General features: G+C 41.4%; 1 protein-coding gene across 4 annotated transcripts in view; it reads right to left on the bottom strand.

The window, feature by feature from the left end:
• JMJD1C (jumonji domain containing 1C) overlaps positions 1 to 16,254 on the bottom strand; it is a 306,723-nt gene that overhangs the window by 211,679 nt on the left and 78,790 nt on the right. For all 4 annotated transcript variants that reach the window (XM_073353432.1, XM_073353433.1, XM_073353434.1 and 1 more), the window contains exon 2: positions 5,410 to 5,574. In XM_073353432.1, the coding sequence (XP_073209533.1) occupies positions 5,410 to 5,574 (165 nt within the window). The remainder of the gene's footprint in view (positions 1 to 5,409; positions 5,575 to 16,254) is intronic.

Here is a 16,254-nt window from a genome sequence, read left to right on the forward strand (position 1 = left end):
CTCCTCGTTCTGTCATCTGCTACAATTGAGAACAGTCTAGAGCCATCCACTTTGGAACCCCCTTTCAGGTAGTTGAAAGCAGCTATCAAATCCCCCCTCATTCTTCTCTTCTGCAGGCTAAACAATCCCAGCTCCCTCAGCCTCTCCTCATAACTCATGTGTTCCAGTCCCCTAATCATTTTTGTTGCCCTTCGCTGGACTCTCTCCAATTTATCCACATCCTTCTTGAAGTGTGGGGCCCAAAACTGGACACAGTACTCCAGATGAGGCCTCACCAATGTCGAATAGAGGGGAACGATCACGTCCCTCGATCTGCTCGCTATGCCCCTACTTATACATCCCAAAATGCCATTGGCCTTCTTGGCAACAAGGGCACACTGCTGACTCATATCCAGCTTCTCGTCCACTGTCACCCCTAGGTCCTTTTCCGCAGAACTGCTGCCTAGCCATTCGGTCCCTAGTCTGTAGCTGTGCATTGGGTTCTTCCGTCCTAAGTGCAGGACCCTGCACTTATCCTTATTGAACCTCATCAGATTTCTTTTGGCCCAATCCTCCAATTTGTCTAGGTCCTTCTGTATCCTATCCCTCCCCTCCAGCTGATCTACCACTCCTCCCAGTTTAGTATCATCCGCAAATTTGCTGAGAGTGCAATCCACACCATCCTCCAGATCATTTATGAAGATATTGAACAAAACCGGTCCCAGGACCGACCCTTGGGGCACTCCACTTGATACCGGCTGCCAACTAGATATGGAGCCATTGATCACTACCCGTTGAGCCCGACAATCTAGCCAGCTTTCTACCCACCTTGTAGTGCATTCATCCAGCCCATACTTCCTTAACTTGCTGACAAGAATACTGTGGGAGACCGTGTCAAAAGCTTTGCTAAAGTCAAGAAACAATACATCCACTGCTTTCCCTTCATCCACAGAACCAGTAATCTCATCATAAAAGGCGATTAGATTAGTCAGGCATGACCTTCCCTTGGTGAATCCATGCTGGCTGTTCCTGATCACTTTCCTCTCATGCAACTGCTTCAGGATTGATTCTTTGAGGACCTGCTCCATGATTTTTCCAGGGACTGAAGTGAGGCTGACTGGCCTGTAGTTCCCAGGATTCTCCTTCTTCCCTTTTTTAAAGATTGGCACTACATTAGCCTTTTTCCAGTCATCCGGGACTTCCCCGGTTCGCCACGAGTTTTCAAAGATAATGGTCAATGGCTCTGCAATCACAGCCGCCAATTCCTTCAGCACTCTCGGATGCAACTCGTCCGGCCCCATGGACTTGTGCACGTCCAGCTTTTCTAAATAGTCCCTAACCACCTCTATCTCCACAGAGGGCTGGCCATCTCTTCCCCATTTTGGGATGCCCAGCGCAGCAGTCTGGGAGCTGACCTTGTTAGTGAAAACAGAGGCAAAAAAAGCATTGAGTACATTAGCTTTTTCCACATCCTCTGGCACTAGGTTGCCTCCCTCATTCAGTAAGGGGCCCACACATTCCTTGGCTTTCTTCTTGTTGCCAACATAGCTGAAGAAACCCTTCTTGTTACTCTTGACATCTCTGGCTAGCTGCAGCTCCAGGTGCGATTTGGCCCTCCTGATAACATTCCTACATTCCCGAGCAATATTTTTATACTCTTCCCTGGTCATATGTCCAACCTTCCACTTCTTGTAAGCTTCTTTTTTATGTTTAAGATCCGCTAGGATTTCACCATTAAGCCAAGCTGGTCGCCTGCCATATTTACTATTCTTTCGACTCATCGGGATGGTTTGTCCCTGTAACCCCAACAGGGATTCCTTGAAATAAAGCCAGCTCTCCTGGACTCCTTTCCCCTTCAAGTTAGTCCCCCAGGGGATCCTGGCCATCCGTTCCCTGAGGGAGTCGAAGTCTGCTTTCCTGAAGTCCAGGGTCCGTATCCTGCTGCTTACCTTTCTTCCCTGCGTCAGGATCCTGAACTCAACCAACTCATGGTCACTGCCTCCCAGATTCCCATCCACTTTTACTTCCCCCACTAATTCTACCCGGTTTGTGAGCAGCAGGTCAAGAAAAGCGCCCCCCCTAGTTGGCTCCTCTAGCACTTGTGCCAGGAAATTGTCCCCTACGCTTTCCAAAAACTTCCTGGATTGTCTATGCACCGCTGTATTGCTCTCCCAGCAGATATCAGGATGATTAAAGTCACCCATGAGAATCAGGGCATGCGATCTAGTAGCTTCCGTGAGCTGCCGGAAGAAAGCCTCATCTACCTCCTCCCCCTGGTCCGGTGGTCTATAGCAGACTCCCACCACTACATCACTCTTGTTGCACACACTTCTAAACTTAATCCAGAGACACTCAGGTTTTTCTGCAGTTTCGTACCGGAGCTCTGAGCAGTCATACTGCTCCCTTACATACAGTGCTACTCCCCCACCTTTTCTGCCCTGCCTGTCCTTCCTGAACAGTTTATAACCAGTCATGACAGTACTCCAGTCATGTGAGTTATCCCACCAAGTCTCTGTTATTCGGATCACGTCATAGTTCCTTGACATCACCAGGACCTCCAGTTCTCCCTGCTTGTTTCCAAGGCTTTGTGCATTTGTATATAAGCACTTGAGATAACCTGTTGATCGCCCCTCATTCCCAGTATGAGGCAGGAGCCCTCCCCTCACAGACATTCCTGCCTGTGCTTCCTCCCGGTATCCCGCTTTCCCACTTACCTCAGGGCTTTGGTCTCCTTCCCCCGGTGAACCTAGTTTAAAGCCCTCCTCACTAGGTTAGCCAGCCTGCTGGCAAAGATGCTCTTCCCTCTCTTCGTAAGATGGAGCCCGTCTCTGCCCAGCACTCCTCCTTCATGGAACACCATCCCATGGTCAAAGAAACCAAAGCCTTCTCTCCGACACCACCTGCGTAGCCATTCGTTGACTTCCACGATTCGACGCTCCCTACCTAGGCCTTTTCCTTCCACGGGGAGGATGGACGAGAACACCGCTTGCGCCTCCAACTCCTTTATCCTTCTTCCTAGAGCCACATAGTCCGCAGTGATCCGCTCAAGGTCATTCTTGGCAGTATCACTGGTGCCCACGTGGAGAAGCAGGAAGGGGTAGCAATCCGAGGGCTTGATGAGTCTCGGCAGTCTCTCCGTCACATCGCGAATCTTAGCCCCCGGCAAGCAGCAGACTTCTCGGTTTTCCCGGTCAGGGCGGCAGATAGATGACTCAGTCCCCCGGTAACTCAGTAACTCAGTACTGTTATTTCACCCAAGATGTATTTGCAGTTCCACTGGACAAGGACACCAATGCCCAAAAAGAATGAGTTGCCGCTCAAGGAGCCCACTGACACAAAAATGGAATTCTCCTGAAGAAGGAACATCAATATGGCAGCTTTTGCACTCCGCTTCATTTTTTTTTTTTACTTGAGCCATCCTAATCTGAACAGACAAACTGGACCAAGTGAAAGCCATACATCGCCAAGGCATGAAGCCCACTCTAAATTGTTTCTTTATGTGCTCGTTTCAGGATAGAAGCTTCGCTCGACCTGCTACGTTTAAATGCTGCTCCATGGCCTCCAGTACGATGATTGTCATGCTAGGCCACTCATGACATCCATAAAGTACTCCGGATGGAGAGAAGGGCATAAGGGGAATTAGTTTGGTAAACACATGCACAAAATGATGGCCAAAGCCAAAAAGGGAAGAAAACTATACAAAATCACATAGCCAAGTCAAAACTAATAATTTTCTAAAGGCCACAAACTTAACACCAGGCAAAACGAAAAAGTCTTGCTTCAATCAGGGAGGCATGAAACTCCAGGCAGGGCTAACATGGAAATCGATCCAGCTTCAAGCATTCCCTACAACTACAGGACACTTACCTTCAAGGAGATTACCTGATCTGTGGGGAGGAGGAGTTGGCTTTAGAGATTTTACCCCATGCAGAATTCCCCATTTAAGTTTCTTCATCTTGGGGAAATTTGACTAGGTTGCTGGTCCTTGGGTGCATATGCACTTCCCAATATGTTACGAGCCTTGAACTTTAAGACTAGAATCTACAACTTCCAGTAACTGCTTAACAGGGCACATGATGAAGAGGCAGCTGATTTAGAATCATGTGAATGCCTGCTGAATACTGCCTAAAGGAACAGGAGTGCCCGCTCCCTTACCAGACGTTGGAAAGTGGGACAGGCCTCCTGCACCCAGTGTTTATAATACTTTCAACTTTTTAAATCTTTTGTGAACAACAGAGCCAGCCCCAAAGAAAGTGACATGGACGAAATGATTGTTGGGAGGTTTATTCTACTTTCCCTGGCTGGTGAGCTTACCAACTGACTTATACAGACAAAACAAGGAAAAAACATAAGAATTTCCCACCTCATCAATGCAAAGATAATAGAGCCTGCCCCATCAACACAAAGGTTTTATAGAACATATTCCTTATGGTTCCACAGAAGAATGGGGATTTGGAGGCCATCTTAGATCACAGGTTATTCAACAATTTCACCATGAGACTGATATTCCAGATGGAGACACTAAAACCATCATCATATCATGGCTAAGCATTCCCAAGATTCATGATATTGATATGCTTGTTGGAGTTCTCCTTTCACACTCCAGTCTGAGAAGTTACAGGAGATTTCTACAGTTCTATTACAATGGAAAACATTTTCAATACAAGATTCTCCCAATCAGGCTCAACTTGGGTCTTTAGGAAGATCCTGGCTGTGCTAGTAGGTTCTCTGAGGAAGACATGGATTCATGTCCGTCCCTTTTTTAGATGACCTCACCAGATCCTCATCACAGCCTAGGATTACCCAGGACCTGTCAGCAACAAGAATAGCTTCCTAAGTAAACAGGGCGAAAAAGCCATCTTTAACCCTCTCATCTGCTTCAGCATCTGAGTGTCACTGCAGATATCCAGAAGGATACAGTTCTCACTTCAGAGAAGATGCAACTGACTATTTTATCACTGATTCAATGAGTCTGTACTCACCCGTCATCTCTCTGGACCTTGACGCAACTCCTACGTATGCTGCTATTTCCATTAGAATTACACTGCCTCCTCAGCCCTCCATAGTCACGAGCTCTGGGATGCAAGTTGTTAACCCAACTCCAATCTCCCTGTACCAGTGCAACATAGTGCTACTAGGTTAATTAACACAAACTGCTTTGTCTGTAAGAGGTGTTATCAGTTTTATTATATCACTAGGAGATACTAAGTTTATCATGGTCTGCATCACCTCAAAAAATTAAATTAAAATGAGTGACTAGTATCACGGAATTCCCATCCTTTCACATGAGCTTGCTCGACCAGCGGAGTCAAGACTGACAGACAAGAAAACAACTAACTTCCAACATCAAGGTAATTACAATGAAATTAAACAATTTCCTAGTAACATTCTGTGTTTAACAGCTTAAAAATGACACTTCAAATATCTTACCAATGCAGGCCATTGAATTTGTTTGATCTTTGATCCCTGAGTCTGGCTAGGGTCCTTTCTTTTTGCCCAGACCAGCTGGTACTCCACCAAGAAGGCTGCAAAATCTTCATAAACCTTAACCCACTCTCGTTTTTCCCATTCAAGGTCATCAAATTCCACATATACCTGGGAAAATTAGAGAACACAAAACAAAATATTTATTATTTCATATATAAACAATTGCATTTTGTACAGTATAGATTATAAAATTAAATACAAGAATTTCAGTAAATTAATCTGAAATATCTGCTCAATCTCAATGAAAACCACCACACCACAGTCCAGCTACCTCAGGGGGAGCTTCTGCCACTGCCAGAGACCAGTCCCCATCCTGGAGTGCCCCACTGTTCTTAGATCTTTCAAGCGGGTCAGCCTGGCCATATCTCATGGCCTGAGAGGCCATGCACTCCAGCTACCTAAGGGTACCTACTAGTGTACCTTCAAATCATTTCCCTGCTTTTTGTTGTTGTGTGTATTGGCCCTTGTCCATCTACCACTCACCCACGGCTCTGATGACCCACCAGCACAAATCTAGATGCCATATCCACACCCTCTACCACCTCTTCCTGACCTCTGGTGACATTGCCTCATTCCCTACCCTCTCCACTATGTCTGCCCCTCTCCTGCCTCTGTTCGTAATCTCACACCCATTCTCCTTCCCCCTTGCATTTCCCTTGCTGTCTCTGAAATGTCTACCACCATCTCTAAAAACAAACTAACAAAAAAACCTCATCTATGACTTCATATCTTGCTCCCACCAGGCCCTGGCTCTCAAAGAGACCTGGATCCCTTTGTCTGACATTGCCTCTGCAGCTACCCTCTCTTATAAAGCATCTCCTTCTCTCATACTCCATGCCCTGGATCAGACTGTAGTGGAAGTGTGGGGCTTCTGCTCTCCAACTCCTGCTGTTTCCAAACCCCTCCCACTCCACCTCCTTCCCACTCTTTGTTCTGAACAGCACTACATCCAATTCTTCTTCCCACTCCATCTTGTCGTCATCTACTATCCACCCAATCCCTCCCCATCAGCTGTCCTCTCTGATTTCAACTCCTGGATCTCTCAGTTCCTCTCCTCACAACCACCCCCAATCAGCCTCAGTAGCGTCAACTTCCATGTTGATGACCCATCTGACCCCTTAGGTGCATGTTTCCTTGCCCTATAGTCTTAATTTGACTTGCAGCCCTTGTTAAACTCTCCCAAAGAGCCATTCATCTGACTTGGTCTTAACCAAGCACTTGCCCTCTCTTTGATCTTGCTGTTGCTCATTTCCCCCTCTCTGACCATCACCTGTTCTCTTCAACATCATCCATGAGCCCCCTCCCTCGTGCCCTGTCTCTTGGCCTTCCCATGACTTTTAGTCTATCAGCATATCTATCAACATACTGGATTTCTCATCTGTTTTCAGTCCTCTCTTCCCTTTTCTTCCATTGATATGGTTGTTGATTCTCTCCATTCCTCACTCCCCTCCACACTTGACATTTCTGTTCCTCTCTTTTATTGTGAGGTCCGCCTTCCAACTCCATCAAGCTCTGGCTCACCCCCAACATCCACTTCCTACATTCCTGTTCTTCTGCTGCAGAGCATATCTGGTGAAAATCCCATGACCAGACCGACTTCTGCCCTTCAGTTCTGCCATCTTCCAAGCTAAACAACTGTATTTCTCCAACTGAATTGAATCTCAAGATCACAACCCAGCTGCCTATTTGCTCCTCTGACGTGCTCTCAAACCCTCCCCTTCCTGCTCTTTTCTCTCTGCACAGATCTTGCCAATTTATTTCAAGAGAACATGCACCAAAATATGATGAGACATTCCCGCTTCAACCCTCTCCTCCTTCTCCCTGGTCTCAGATGAATAAGTTTCTCATCTGCTCTCCTTCTCTAACCTCTCCACTTGCCCCAGTGACTCCATCCTATCTCCTGCCCACCTGACTTCTTCACACTCACCTATTTCTCAAATACTGACATCTAGCTCTCCCTTCCATCACAAACGCTGATGTTTATCCTCAGCAGCTTCCATGCTGGCAGCCCATCTGAGCCTCCCATCTCACTTCCTTGTTTGACCTTTAACCTGGGTCAATCCTCCCACCCACTCAACTCTGTCTTTGCAAAATATTACTTCTTCTCTCATCTCTCCGTAACCGAGTTCCCCCCTCATCTCCTGAAACATCACCCACTTCCTTCCCATCATCTCCACCCTTCCAGTAAGTAAATAGCCATGACTCCTACCACTTAGCCTCCCACATTTCCCCACTTACCCCTTCTTGTTGATAAACTCAATTGTTATTCACTCCACTCTCTCTCCAACCCTCAACTCTTTACCCACTCTCACCTGCCACAAATTCAAATTTGAATGCTAACTTTTACAAAAATCTCAATGTTTCGTATATAAAAATTTAAAGCAGAAAAGTTAAGTGGCAACAGAGTAATACAATACCCTTCCACTCAAATCCTAATTTATATTTGTGCTCACTTAATAGAGCCACTACCATTTAATTTGCCAAGACTGGAAAAGAGCCTTTATAAAAAACTCAGAACTAAATGATGTACCTAATTACCAACTCTCATATTTATTAAAATACAAAGCGTGTTAGGTAATTTTTCTGTAAATTAGGCTAAGTGTAATCCTTTTGTGATCAAAATATTTCAGAAGAGTTCATTAACGTTTAAAGAACAGTAAGACCTTTTTAACCATAGCAGAAGAACACAGATTGCATCTTAAAGTATTGTCTTTCTAATAGCCATACTTTGTATAGTAGTTGCAATTATTTTCTCTAGTCCTTCTGAGAAGGATTTTACCTTTGAAATACATCAAGTGGCATGAACTTAAACATTTCTATGCTGTTAGATCGTCCAAGACACATTTACAGAAACTTTGTCCTATTTTTCCTTCCCTGCAAATTATATGAAATTATTCCGAGGCTGGTCAAGAGCTGTTTACAAGATAACTTGCACCTGGCTAGTCTATCCCTGGAAAAAAAAATGGCTCATCTAAATTCTCCAAAGTAGCAGCAAGTTATATTTCGCACTGGTGTGAGCATTGTTAGAGTGTTGTGTCCAGTTCTCATATCGACAATTCAAGAGGGTTCAGAGAAGAACCAGAGAATGACTGAAGGATTAGAAAGCATGCCTTATCATTAAAAAGTGATAGAATCAAGGATCTCACGCAATTTAGCTTAAGGCCATGTCTACCAGCTAAATCAGCACTGCTGCGATCTTCTGGTGAAGACACGTGAAGTCAATGGGACAGCGCTCTCCCATCAATGGCTGTACTCCACCTCCCCAAGAGGCGGAAGCTATGTCAACAGAAGAGTGTCTCCTGTCGACACAGTGCGGGGTAGATATCACTCTAAGTCAACCTATGTTATGTAGAACTCAATTACGTAATTTATGTAACTGAACTAGTGTGACTTATATCGACTTACAGCATTAGTATAGATCAGCCCTAAGAAAGAAAGCTAAAAAAGAAAGGCTGTGACTTGATCATAGTCCATAACTACCTACATAGGGAACTAATATTTGATAATGGGTTCCTCAATGTAGCAGACAATCCAATGGCTGGAAGTTGAAGCTAGACAAACTCAGATTGGAAATAAGGTGCAATTTTTTAAAAATCGGTGAAGGTAGTTAACCATGGGAACAATTCACCAAAGGTCATGATTACAGGAAATTTCAAAATCAAGACTGAATGTTTTTCTAAACGATATGCTCTAGGAATTATTTTGAGGGCATTCTGTGGCTTTGAGGTCTTTCTATGTTATACAGGAGTCAGACTAGATGATCACATCAGTGCCAAATATAACTTGCTCCTTTCTGCCCTTGGAATCTATGAAGTTTAAAAACGGAGAGAGGCATGAAAGCTCAATTTGATTTTAAAAAATGAATAAATGCATTTGAAAAAAAATAGAGTCCCATGGGCTCAAGCACTTTAGGAACTACTGCTTTACATACGTCACATTTTCTGAAATACTAGCCAAATAAATACTTATGAGAATATATATGTGTCTATCGCTAAAGATTTACATGTAAATTCAACACCCCACCTGAACAAAACTTGGGTACAGTGGAGAAGGAGAGTCATCAGGAGACGTTTGTGGTCCCTGATTTTTAGCTGCTTGTCATTAGAACAACAAAGGAAGAGCTCTAAAAATAGAGTAGAATTAGGTATGGCAGAGATCAACTCTGCTATAACCCAGCCTTATCATATATCTACCCTAGTACCCATACACCCTTTCCGACCCTACACGAAACTGCTTCTTTCATGCGTAAAGTTTTAAGTGAATAAATTAACTTAAAATTAATCAACTTTAAAGTTCAGTTATTTAAATCACCAGTTATCGTGCTTTAAATCAGCAACCAGGAAACCTAAATTTAAATAATTTAACCTTGTTTTACATTTCAACTTTTTAATTGTTTTCCTAAAGAATGGTTAAGTCAGTAACCATTAAAACATGTTGACTTGCAGCTATACATCACTTTTACACTAAATTTGGTCTCTCTGTTAACCAGAAGACTACACTATATCTATACACTTTCATTTAAGCAATTATGTAACATTATATATTTTCATTTTCTTAACTTTTACTTTTTATTATATTAAAAAATTCATCATTGACCATATTCAATTTACTGAATTATTATTATTTTTATGTGGTTTATGTCAAGCTCTATTTGAATGAAAACTGGAATTCATTTAAAAATAAATAAAACAGCCCTTTAAATTCATTTTTATTAGTTAAAATTATGCTGGATACATAAGAAAAAGTAAGATTATCAAAACACATTTTGCATTTAAAACTAACTGATTTATGAAATAAAGGAAGTATTATCTGTTAGTGAATTGAACTGTTTCTGGTCACAATGTCCTTCAAGATTTTAGAACTAGTAGATCTCATCCTTCCACACCTAGTTTTTAGTCACAGATTGGAAAAAGAAAATGTGTCTTCTTGTTTTTTCAACTTCCAATCAGTATCTTAACTTTGAATGAACTGCACTAATAGAATAAACTGAAATAAAGAAAATCTCTTTGCACCTGCAAAAACTGGTTCTGCTTCCATGTGCTTAGCTAGTAATTTCAATTATTCAGTAGTCTGACTTTCTTTCAAATTGTCAAACATGTATTATTACTTAGTATTTTTTAAATTAAAATCAAATGATTTTAATAGACTATAGTCCATTTAGACCTTAATGCTGATTGCTATAATTTCAAATTTTATTTTGAATAGATTTTTAAGAAAAAGGAAATACATTTAAATAAAAACCCCAAAATAAAAAATAAATCCATTTTTAAATTTAAAAAATATTTTTTTTCCACCCTGCAGGCTAGTCAACCATGTTCAAAAGAGCCGCTCGCCATCCTCCCCAAGCCCAGACAAAACAACACAGCAACCCAGGCCACTAAAATAAAATCTGTAGCCAAATTGGGATCCCTAATGAATGCCAAGGCTCAAAATTCCCAATTATTTTCCCTTTACTTAACTGATATAGGTCTCTAAAGGAGGATATGCTGCAATGCCATCCTGTTCTGTGCAGACAGAACAACAAATTTGGAAAGTCTTCAGAGGAGCCCGGCTTCCCAGCCCTCCCAGTTATGGACAACTCTGTTCTGCCTCCCTGAAGCAGTACATGTTGAAGATTCAGCAACATGGCACTGAAGATCTGGACATGAAGTAGAAGTTCTAATTGGGAATATTTCATAAATATAATTGGTTTTAGCTTGCTAGTTTTTACAATTCTTGTTACAATTTTCCAGCAGAAGTGGGACAAAAACCTTCAACAATACTTTTTCCAATTTAAGCAAGGTTGCAAGCTATCTTCTAATTAGAGCTGATTGGAACTCTCAAATGTATTTTTATCTAAATATGCTGTTTTGAAGCTGAAACATCAAATTTGATTAACTTATTTTTAGACAAAGGAAATGCAGTAGATCTAATCTACCTGGATTTCAGTAAGGCATTTGATGCTGTTCCACATAGTAAATTAGTTATATTGGAGAAGATGGTGATTATGATGAGAACTGAAAAGTGAATAAGAAACTGGTTAAAAGGTAGACTACAACAGGTCATAGTGCAAGGTAAACACTCAGGCTGGAGGAAGGTTACTAGTGGAGTTTCTCACGGATTGGTATTGGGACCAATCTTATTTAACAATTTTATTACTGATCTTGAAACAAAAAGTGGGGCTGCACAAATAAAATCTGCGGATGACACAAAGCTGGGAGGTAATGCCAATATGGAGGAGGACCAGAGTATCGGACAAGAAGATCTGGATGGTACCTTGTAAAGTGGAGTAACAGAAATGTGCTGAAATTTAATAGTGCAATATGCAAGGTCACAAACTTAGAGACTAACAACAAGAATTTTTGCTATGAGCTGGGGACACATCAGTTGGAAGAGACAGAGAAGACAGACCTGGGTGTATTGGTTGATCACAGTAGGATTATGAGTCGCCAATGTGATGCAGCTGTGAAAAAGGCCCTAGGATGCATCAGGCAAGGTATTTCCAAGTAGAAGTGAAGGGAAGTGTTAATACCATCATACAAGGCACTGGTGAGAAATCAGGTGGACGACGGTAAAATTCTTGTCCCCAGTGTTTAAGAAAAGATTAATTCAAACTGGAACAAGTGCAGAGAAGGGCTACTAGGATGATCCGAGGAATGGAAAAGCTACCTTTCAAAAGGAGACTCAAAGAGCTCAGCTTGTTTAGCTTAACCTCAAGAAGGCTGAGGGGACATATGAATGCTCTCTATAAATACATCAAAGGGATAAATAACAGGGAGGGAGAGGAGATATTTAATTTAAGTGCCAATGCTGACACAAGAACAAATGGATATAAGCTGGCCATCAAGTTTAGACTTGAAATTAGACAAAGGTTTCTAACGATCAAAGGAGTGAAGTTGTGAAACAGCCTTCCAATGGGAGCAGTGGACAAAAAATCCCTAACTGTCTTAAAACTGAGCTTGATAAGTTTTTCATAGAATCATAGGGTTAGAAGGAACCACAAGGATCATCTAGTCTCACCCTCCTGCCAAGATGCAGGATTTGTTGTGGTTGAATCATCCAAGACAGACGGCTATCCAGACTCCTTTTGAAAACCTTCTGTGAAGGAGCTTCCACAACCTTCCTAGGTAGTCCGTTACATTGTCTTAGAGTTAGAAAGTTTTTCCTGAGATTTAATCTAAATCTGCTATGCTGTAGTTTGAACCCACTGCCTCTTGTCCTGCCCTCTGTGGCAAGAGAGAACAATTTTTCTCCATTCTTTTAATGGCAGCCTTTCAAGTATTTGAAGACCACTATCATGTCCCCCCTTAATCTCCTATTTTCCTAACTAAACATATCCAATTCCTTCAGCCTTTGCTCACATGGCTTGCATTTCATCCCTTTGATCTTTATCGCTCGCTTGATCCTTTGCAGTTTCTCTACATCCTTTCTATACACTGGTGACCAAAACTGTATATAGTACTCCAGCTAAGGCCTAACCAGCACCAAGTAGAGCGGCACTATCACCTCCCTTGACATGCATGCTAATGCCTCTGCTAATGTAACCTAAAATTGCATTTGCTTTTTTGGCAACAGCATTACATTGCTGACACATGCTGAGGTAGTGATCTACCACTACTACCAGATCCTTTTCAGCAGTGCTGCTGCCAACCCAGTTATCCCCTATTCTATATTTGTGCACTTGTTTTTTCTTCCCTAAGTGTAGCACCTTACATTTGTCTTCGTTGAATTTCTTGAATTTCACTTTGTTGCCTATAGCCCAGTTCTCCAGTATATCAAGATGCCTCTGAATTTTAGCTTTATCCTCAAAAGTGTTAGTAACCCCCTCCCCAGCTTTGTGTCATCTGCAAATTTGATCAGTATGCTCTCTATTCCTACATCTAGGTCATTAATAAAGATGTTAAACAACACTGGACCTAGGACAGATTCCTGTGGAACCCCACTTGAGACCTCCCTCCAATCTGACCTCATTCCATTAATACACTCTTTGTTTGCAGTTGTTTACCAATTATGGATTCACTTAATGGTAGTTCTGCCAACCCTGCATTTCTCTAGCTTATTCATCAGAACGTCAAATGGGACAGTGTCAAAAGCCTTGCTGAAATCTAGGTATATTATTTTGGAGGGGATAGCATGATAATGGCTACTTGCCACTGTAGATAGTCATCTGTGACTACTAATAGCAAATGTCTTCAACAGCCAGTGATGGACCAGTAGATCGGCAGGGCTCCGAGTTTCTACAGAGAATTCTTTCCCAGGTATCTGGCTGGTGGGTCTTGCCCAAATGCTGAGGGTCTAACTGATCACCACATTGAGGGTCAGAAAAGAAATTTCCCCTAGGTCAGATTGGCAGAGACCCTGGGGGGGAGAGGGGGGGTTGCCTTCCTCTGCAACATGGGGTAGCAACAAGGTCACTTGTAGGTGTAAACTAAAGTAAACGGTGGATTCTCTGTAACTTGAAGTCTTCAAATCATGATTTAAGGGCTTCAGTAAATCAGCCAGAGATACGATCAATTATAGGAATGGGAGGGTGAGGTTCTGTGGTCTGCAACGTGCAGGAGGTCATGATGATCCCTTCTGGCCTTAAAATCCCTTCTGGCCTTAAAGTTTAAGTTTTCAGTGGGAATGTTTCTGTGGTCCAGGGCACTCTGGTCACTTCTGACCAGACAGAGGGAGACCTAAATTGAAAACCTAGCCGCTTCTATCTGAAAACTGATGTGTCAACACAATTCCATTTTGTGAAAAAGTTTATTTTCATTCCAATGAAGAACAAAACCAAATTTCGAAACCTTGAAAGTTGTTGTAAAGCAGAACTGTCATCCTCCAGCTTACCCTACTTCTAATGCTGGGGATGGGCGGGGGAGGGGAGAAAAAGAAAAAAAAGCATAGCTCAAGTATATTCCTCTTTTTTGAAACCATCAAGAGTCAGCAGGATGTCGTTTACAACTCTTCCACACTGAACTACTATATACCATTACTCTTCTGCCAAGTTATATGTTGTAGACAACTGGAGTGTTAAGAATCTGAAGGTTGACATTAACTATATTTATTCCAATACCACCTCCAGACAACACAGCTAGAAACACTAAAAATTCTTTTAATTGTGTAACATTTTAACAATCTCAGACAAAGCAATTTTGTTAAATAAGCAAATGGATTTCTGCACCATATTTATCTACAAGGTTTCTACCACGGTATGCTAAAATGACTCATTGGCTGGCATTTACAGAATGGTTTCTTGTTCTCTCTCCCAAATGGGGAAGGTAAAGGGGAACAAAGGACAGTCATTGCATTTCCACACTATTGCATTACTATTCCTCATCATGAGCTCAATGTTCAATTTTTTTTTCTCAGTTTAATAACTGTTTAAACCTCACCCTGGCTACAGTTAACAAAATATCTGCCCCCTCCCCCCACCCCAGTTATTAAGCAAGTATCAGTGTTTTGGGTAACTCACCTTGGAAGGTCAAACAATTCTTACTTTATAAACAACAGAGCATAATCTTACATCATTCAAGTCAATAGGAATTTTGCCTTTGACTTCAAAGGGAGGTCACAGTGAGCACATCACATTAATTTCATTTCTGACATATGATACAGTTAAAATATGGAATGTGTTATTTATAACTATAATGTATAACTAGTGTTCTTCCTCAAAGAAGAGATGTATGAGCTGAGAACTAACCTAAAAATTCATAAAGGAAAACACTTCCGAATTTTATTCATGAAGTTAGAAAATGTCTTAATTAAGTACTTGAGATTTATACTTTTTTAAATAATATGCCTGAACAACTTTCACATTTACAAATTTAACCAGGCTTCAGCAATTCGTCAGTTTTCCAAGCATATGCTGTACTCTCGACAGATGAAGATAAAATAGAGTGCTCTTACGAAAACTGATACTTACGCTACTTTTTAAGAATTTAATGGGGAGATTATTGTTTTATTTTAAATAAATCAATTATACAGTAGAACCTCAGAGTTACGAATGTATCAGGAATGGAGGTTGTTTGTAACTCTGAACAAAAAGTTATGATTGTTCTTTTAAAAGTTGACAACTGAACATTGACTTAATACACCTTTGAAAAATTACTATGCAGAAGAAAAATGTTGCTTTTAACCATCTTAATTAAATGAAACGAGCACAGGGAGTTTCCTTACCTTGCCAAAAATATTTTACCTTTCCCTTTTTTTTTTTTTTTATGAAGTAGTTTATGTTTAACACAGTACTGTCCTAAGCAGCATTTTCTTTTTTTTGGGTAGTCTCTGCTGCCTGATTGCGTACTTCCAGTTCCAAATGAGGTCAGTTTGTAACTCTGGTATTTGTAATTGAGGTTGTACTGTAAATGCTTTATTGGTAAAAGACTTAAAATAATCTTATGAAAATTAAGTTTTGTACACAGTAACATCCTAGATAAAAATATATATATCACTTCATTTGCCTTTAAAGCTAAATTTCATTAACTCAAACCGGAAAAGTTCAATAGTGAAGGTCCCTAAATATCCATATGACATATCTATACATTAAAATGTAACTCCACGTTGCTTCCTCTCTCCCCCACACCTCACACCAATATTAACTGATAACTATGGACTTAAGTATTGGGTCATGTTTGCACATCTACTATATCATTTGTTTAAGAAGTTTTTTTTAGAAGAATGAAAGACTGAACATATTCACTGCAGTCAGAGTAAGATAATAGCTTTAGATGCCATTAATAGCTAGTTCACATAATATACACTTACTGTTCAAGTGAAACACAACAAGGTGGTAAAGTTAAGGAGATGTAAGATGCCTTCCAACCCAGT

Source organism: Lepidochelys kempii, chromosome 7, assembly GCF_965140265.1.
Source record: "Lepidochelys kempii isolate rLepKem1 chromosome 7, rLepKem1.hap2, whole genome shotgun sequence".
NCBI classification, from domain to species: domain Eukaryota; kingdom Metazoa; phylum Chordata; order Testudines; family Cheloniidae; genus Lepidochelys; species Lepidochelys kempii.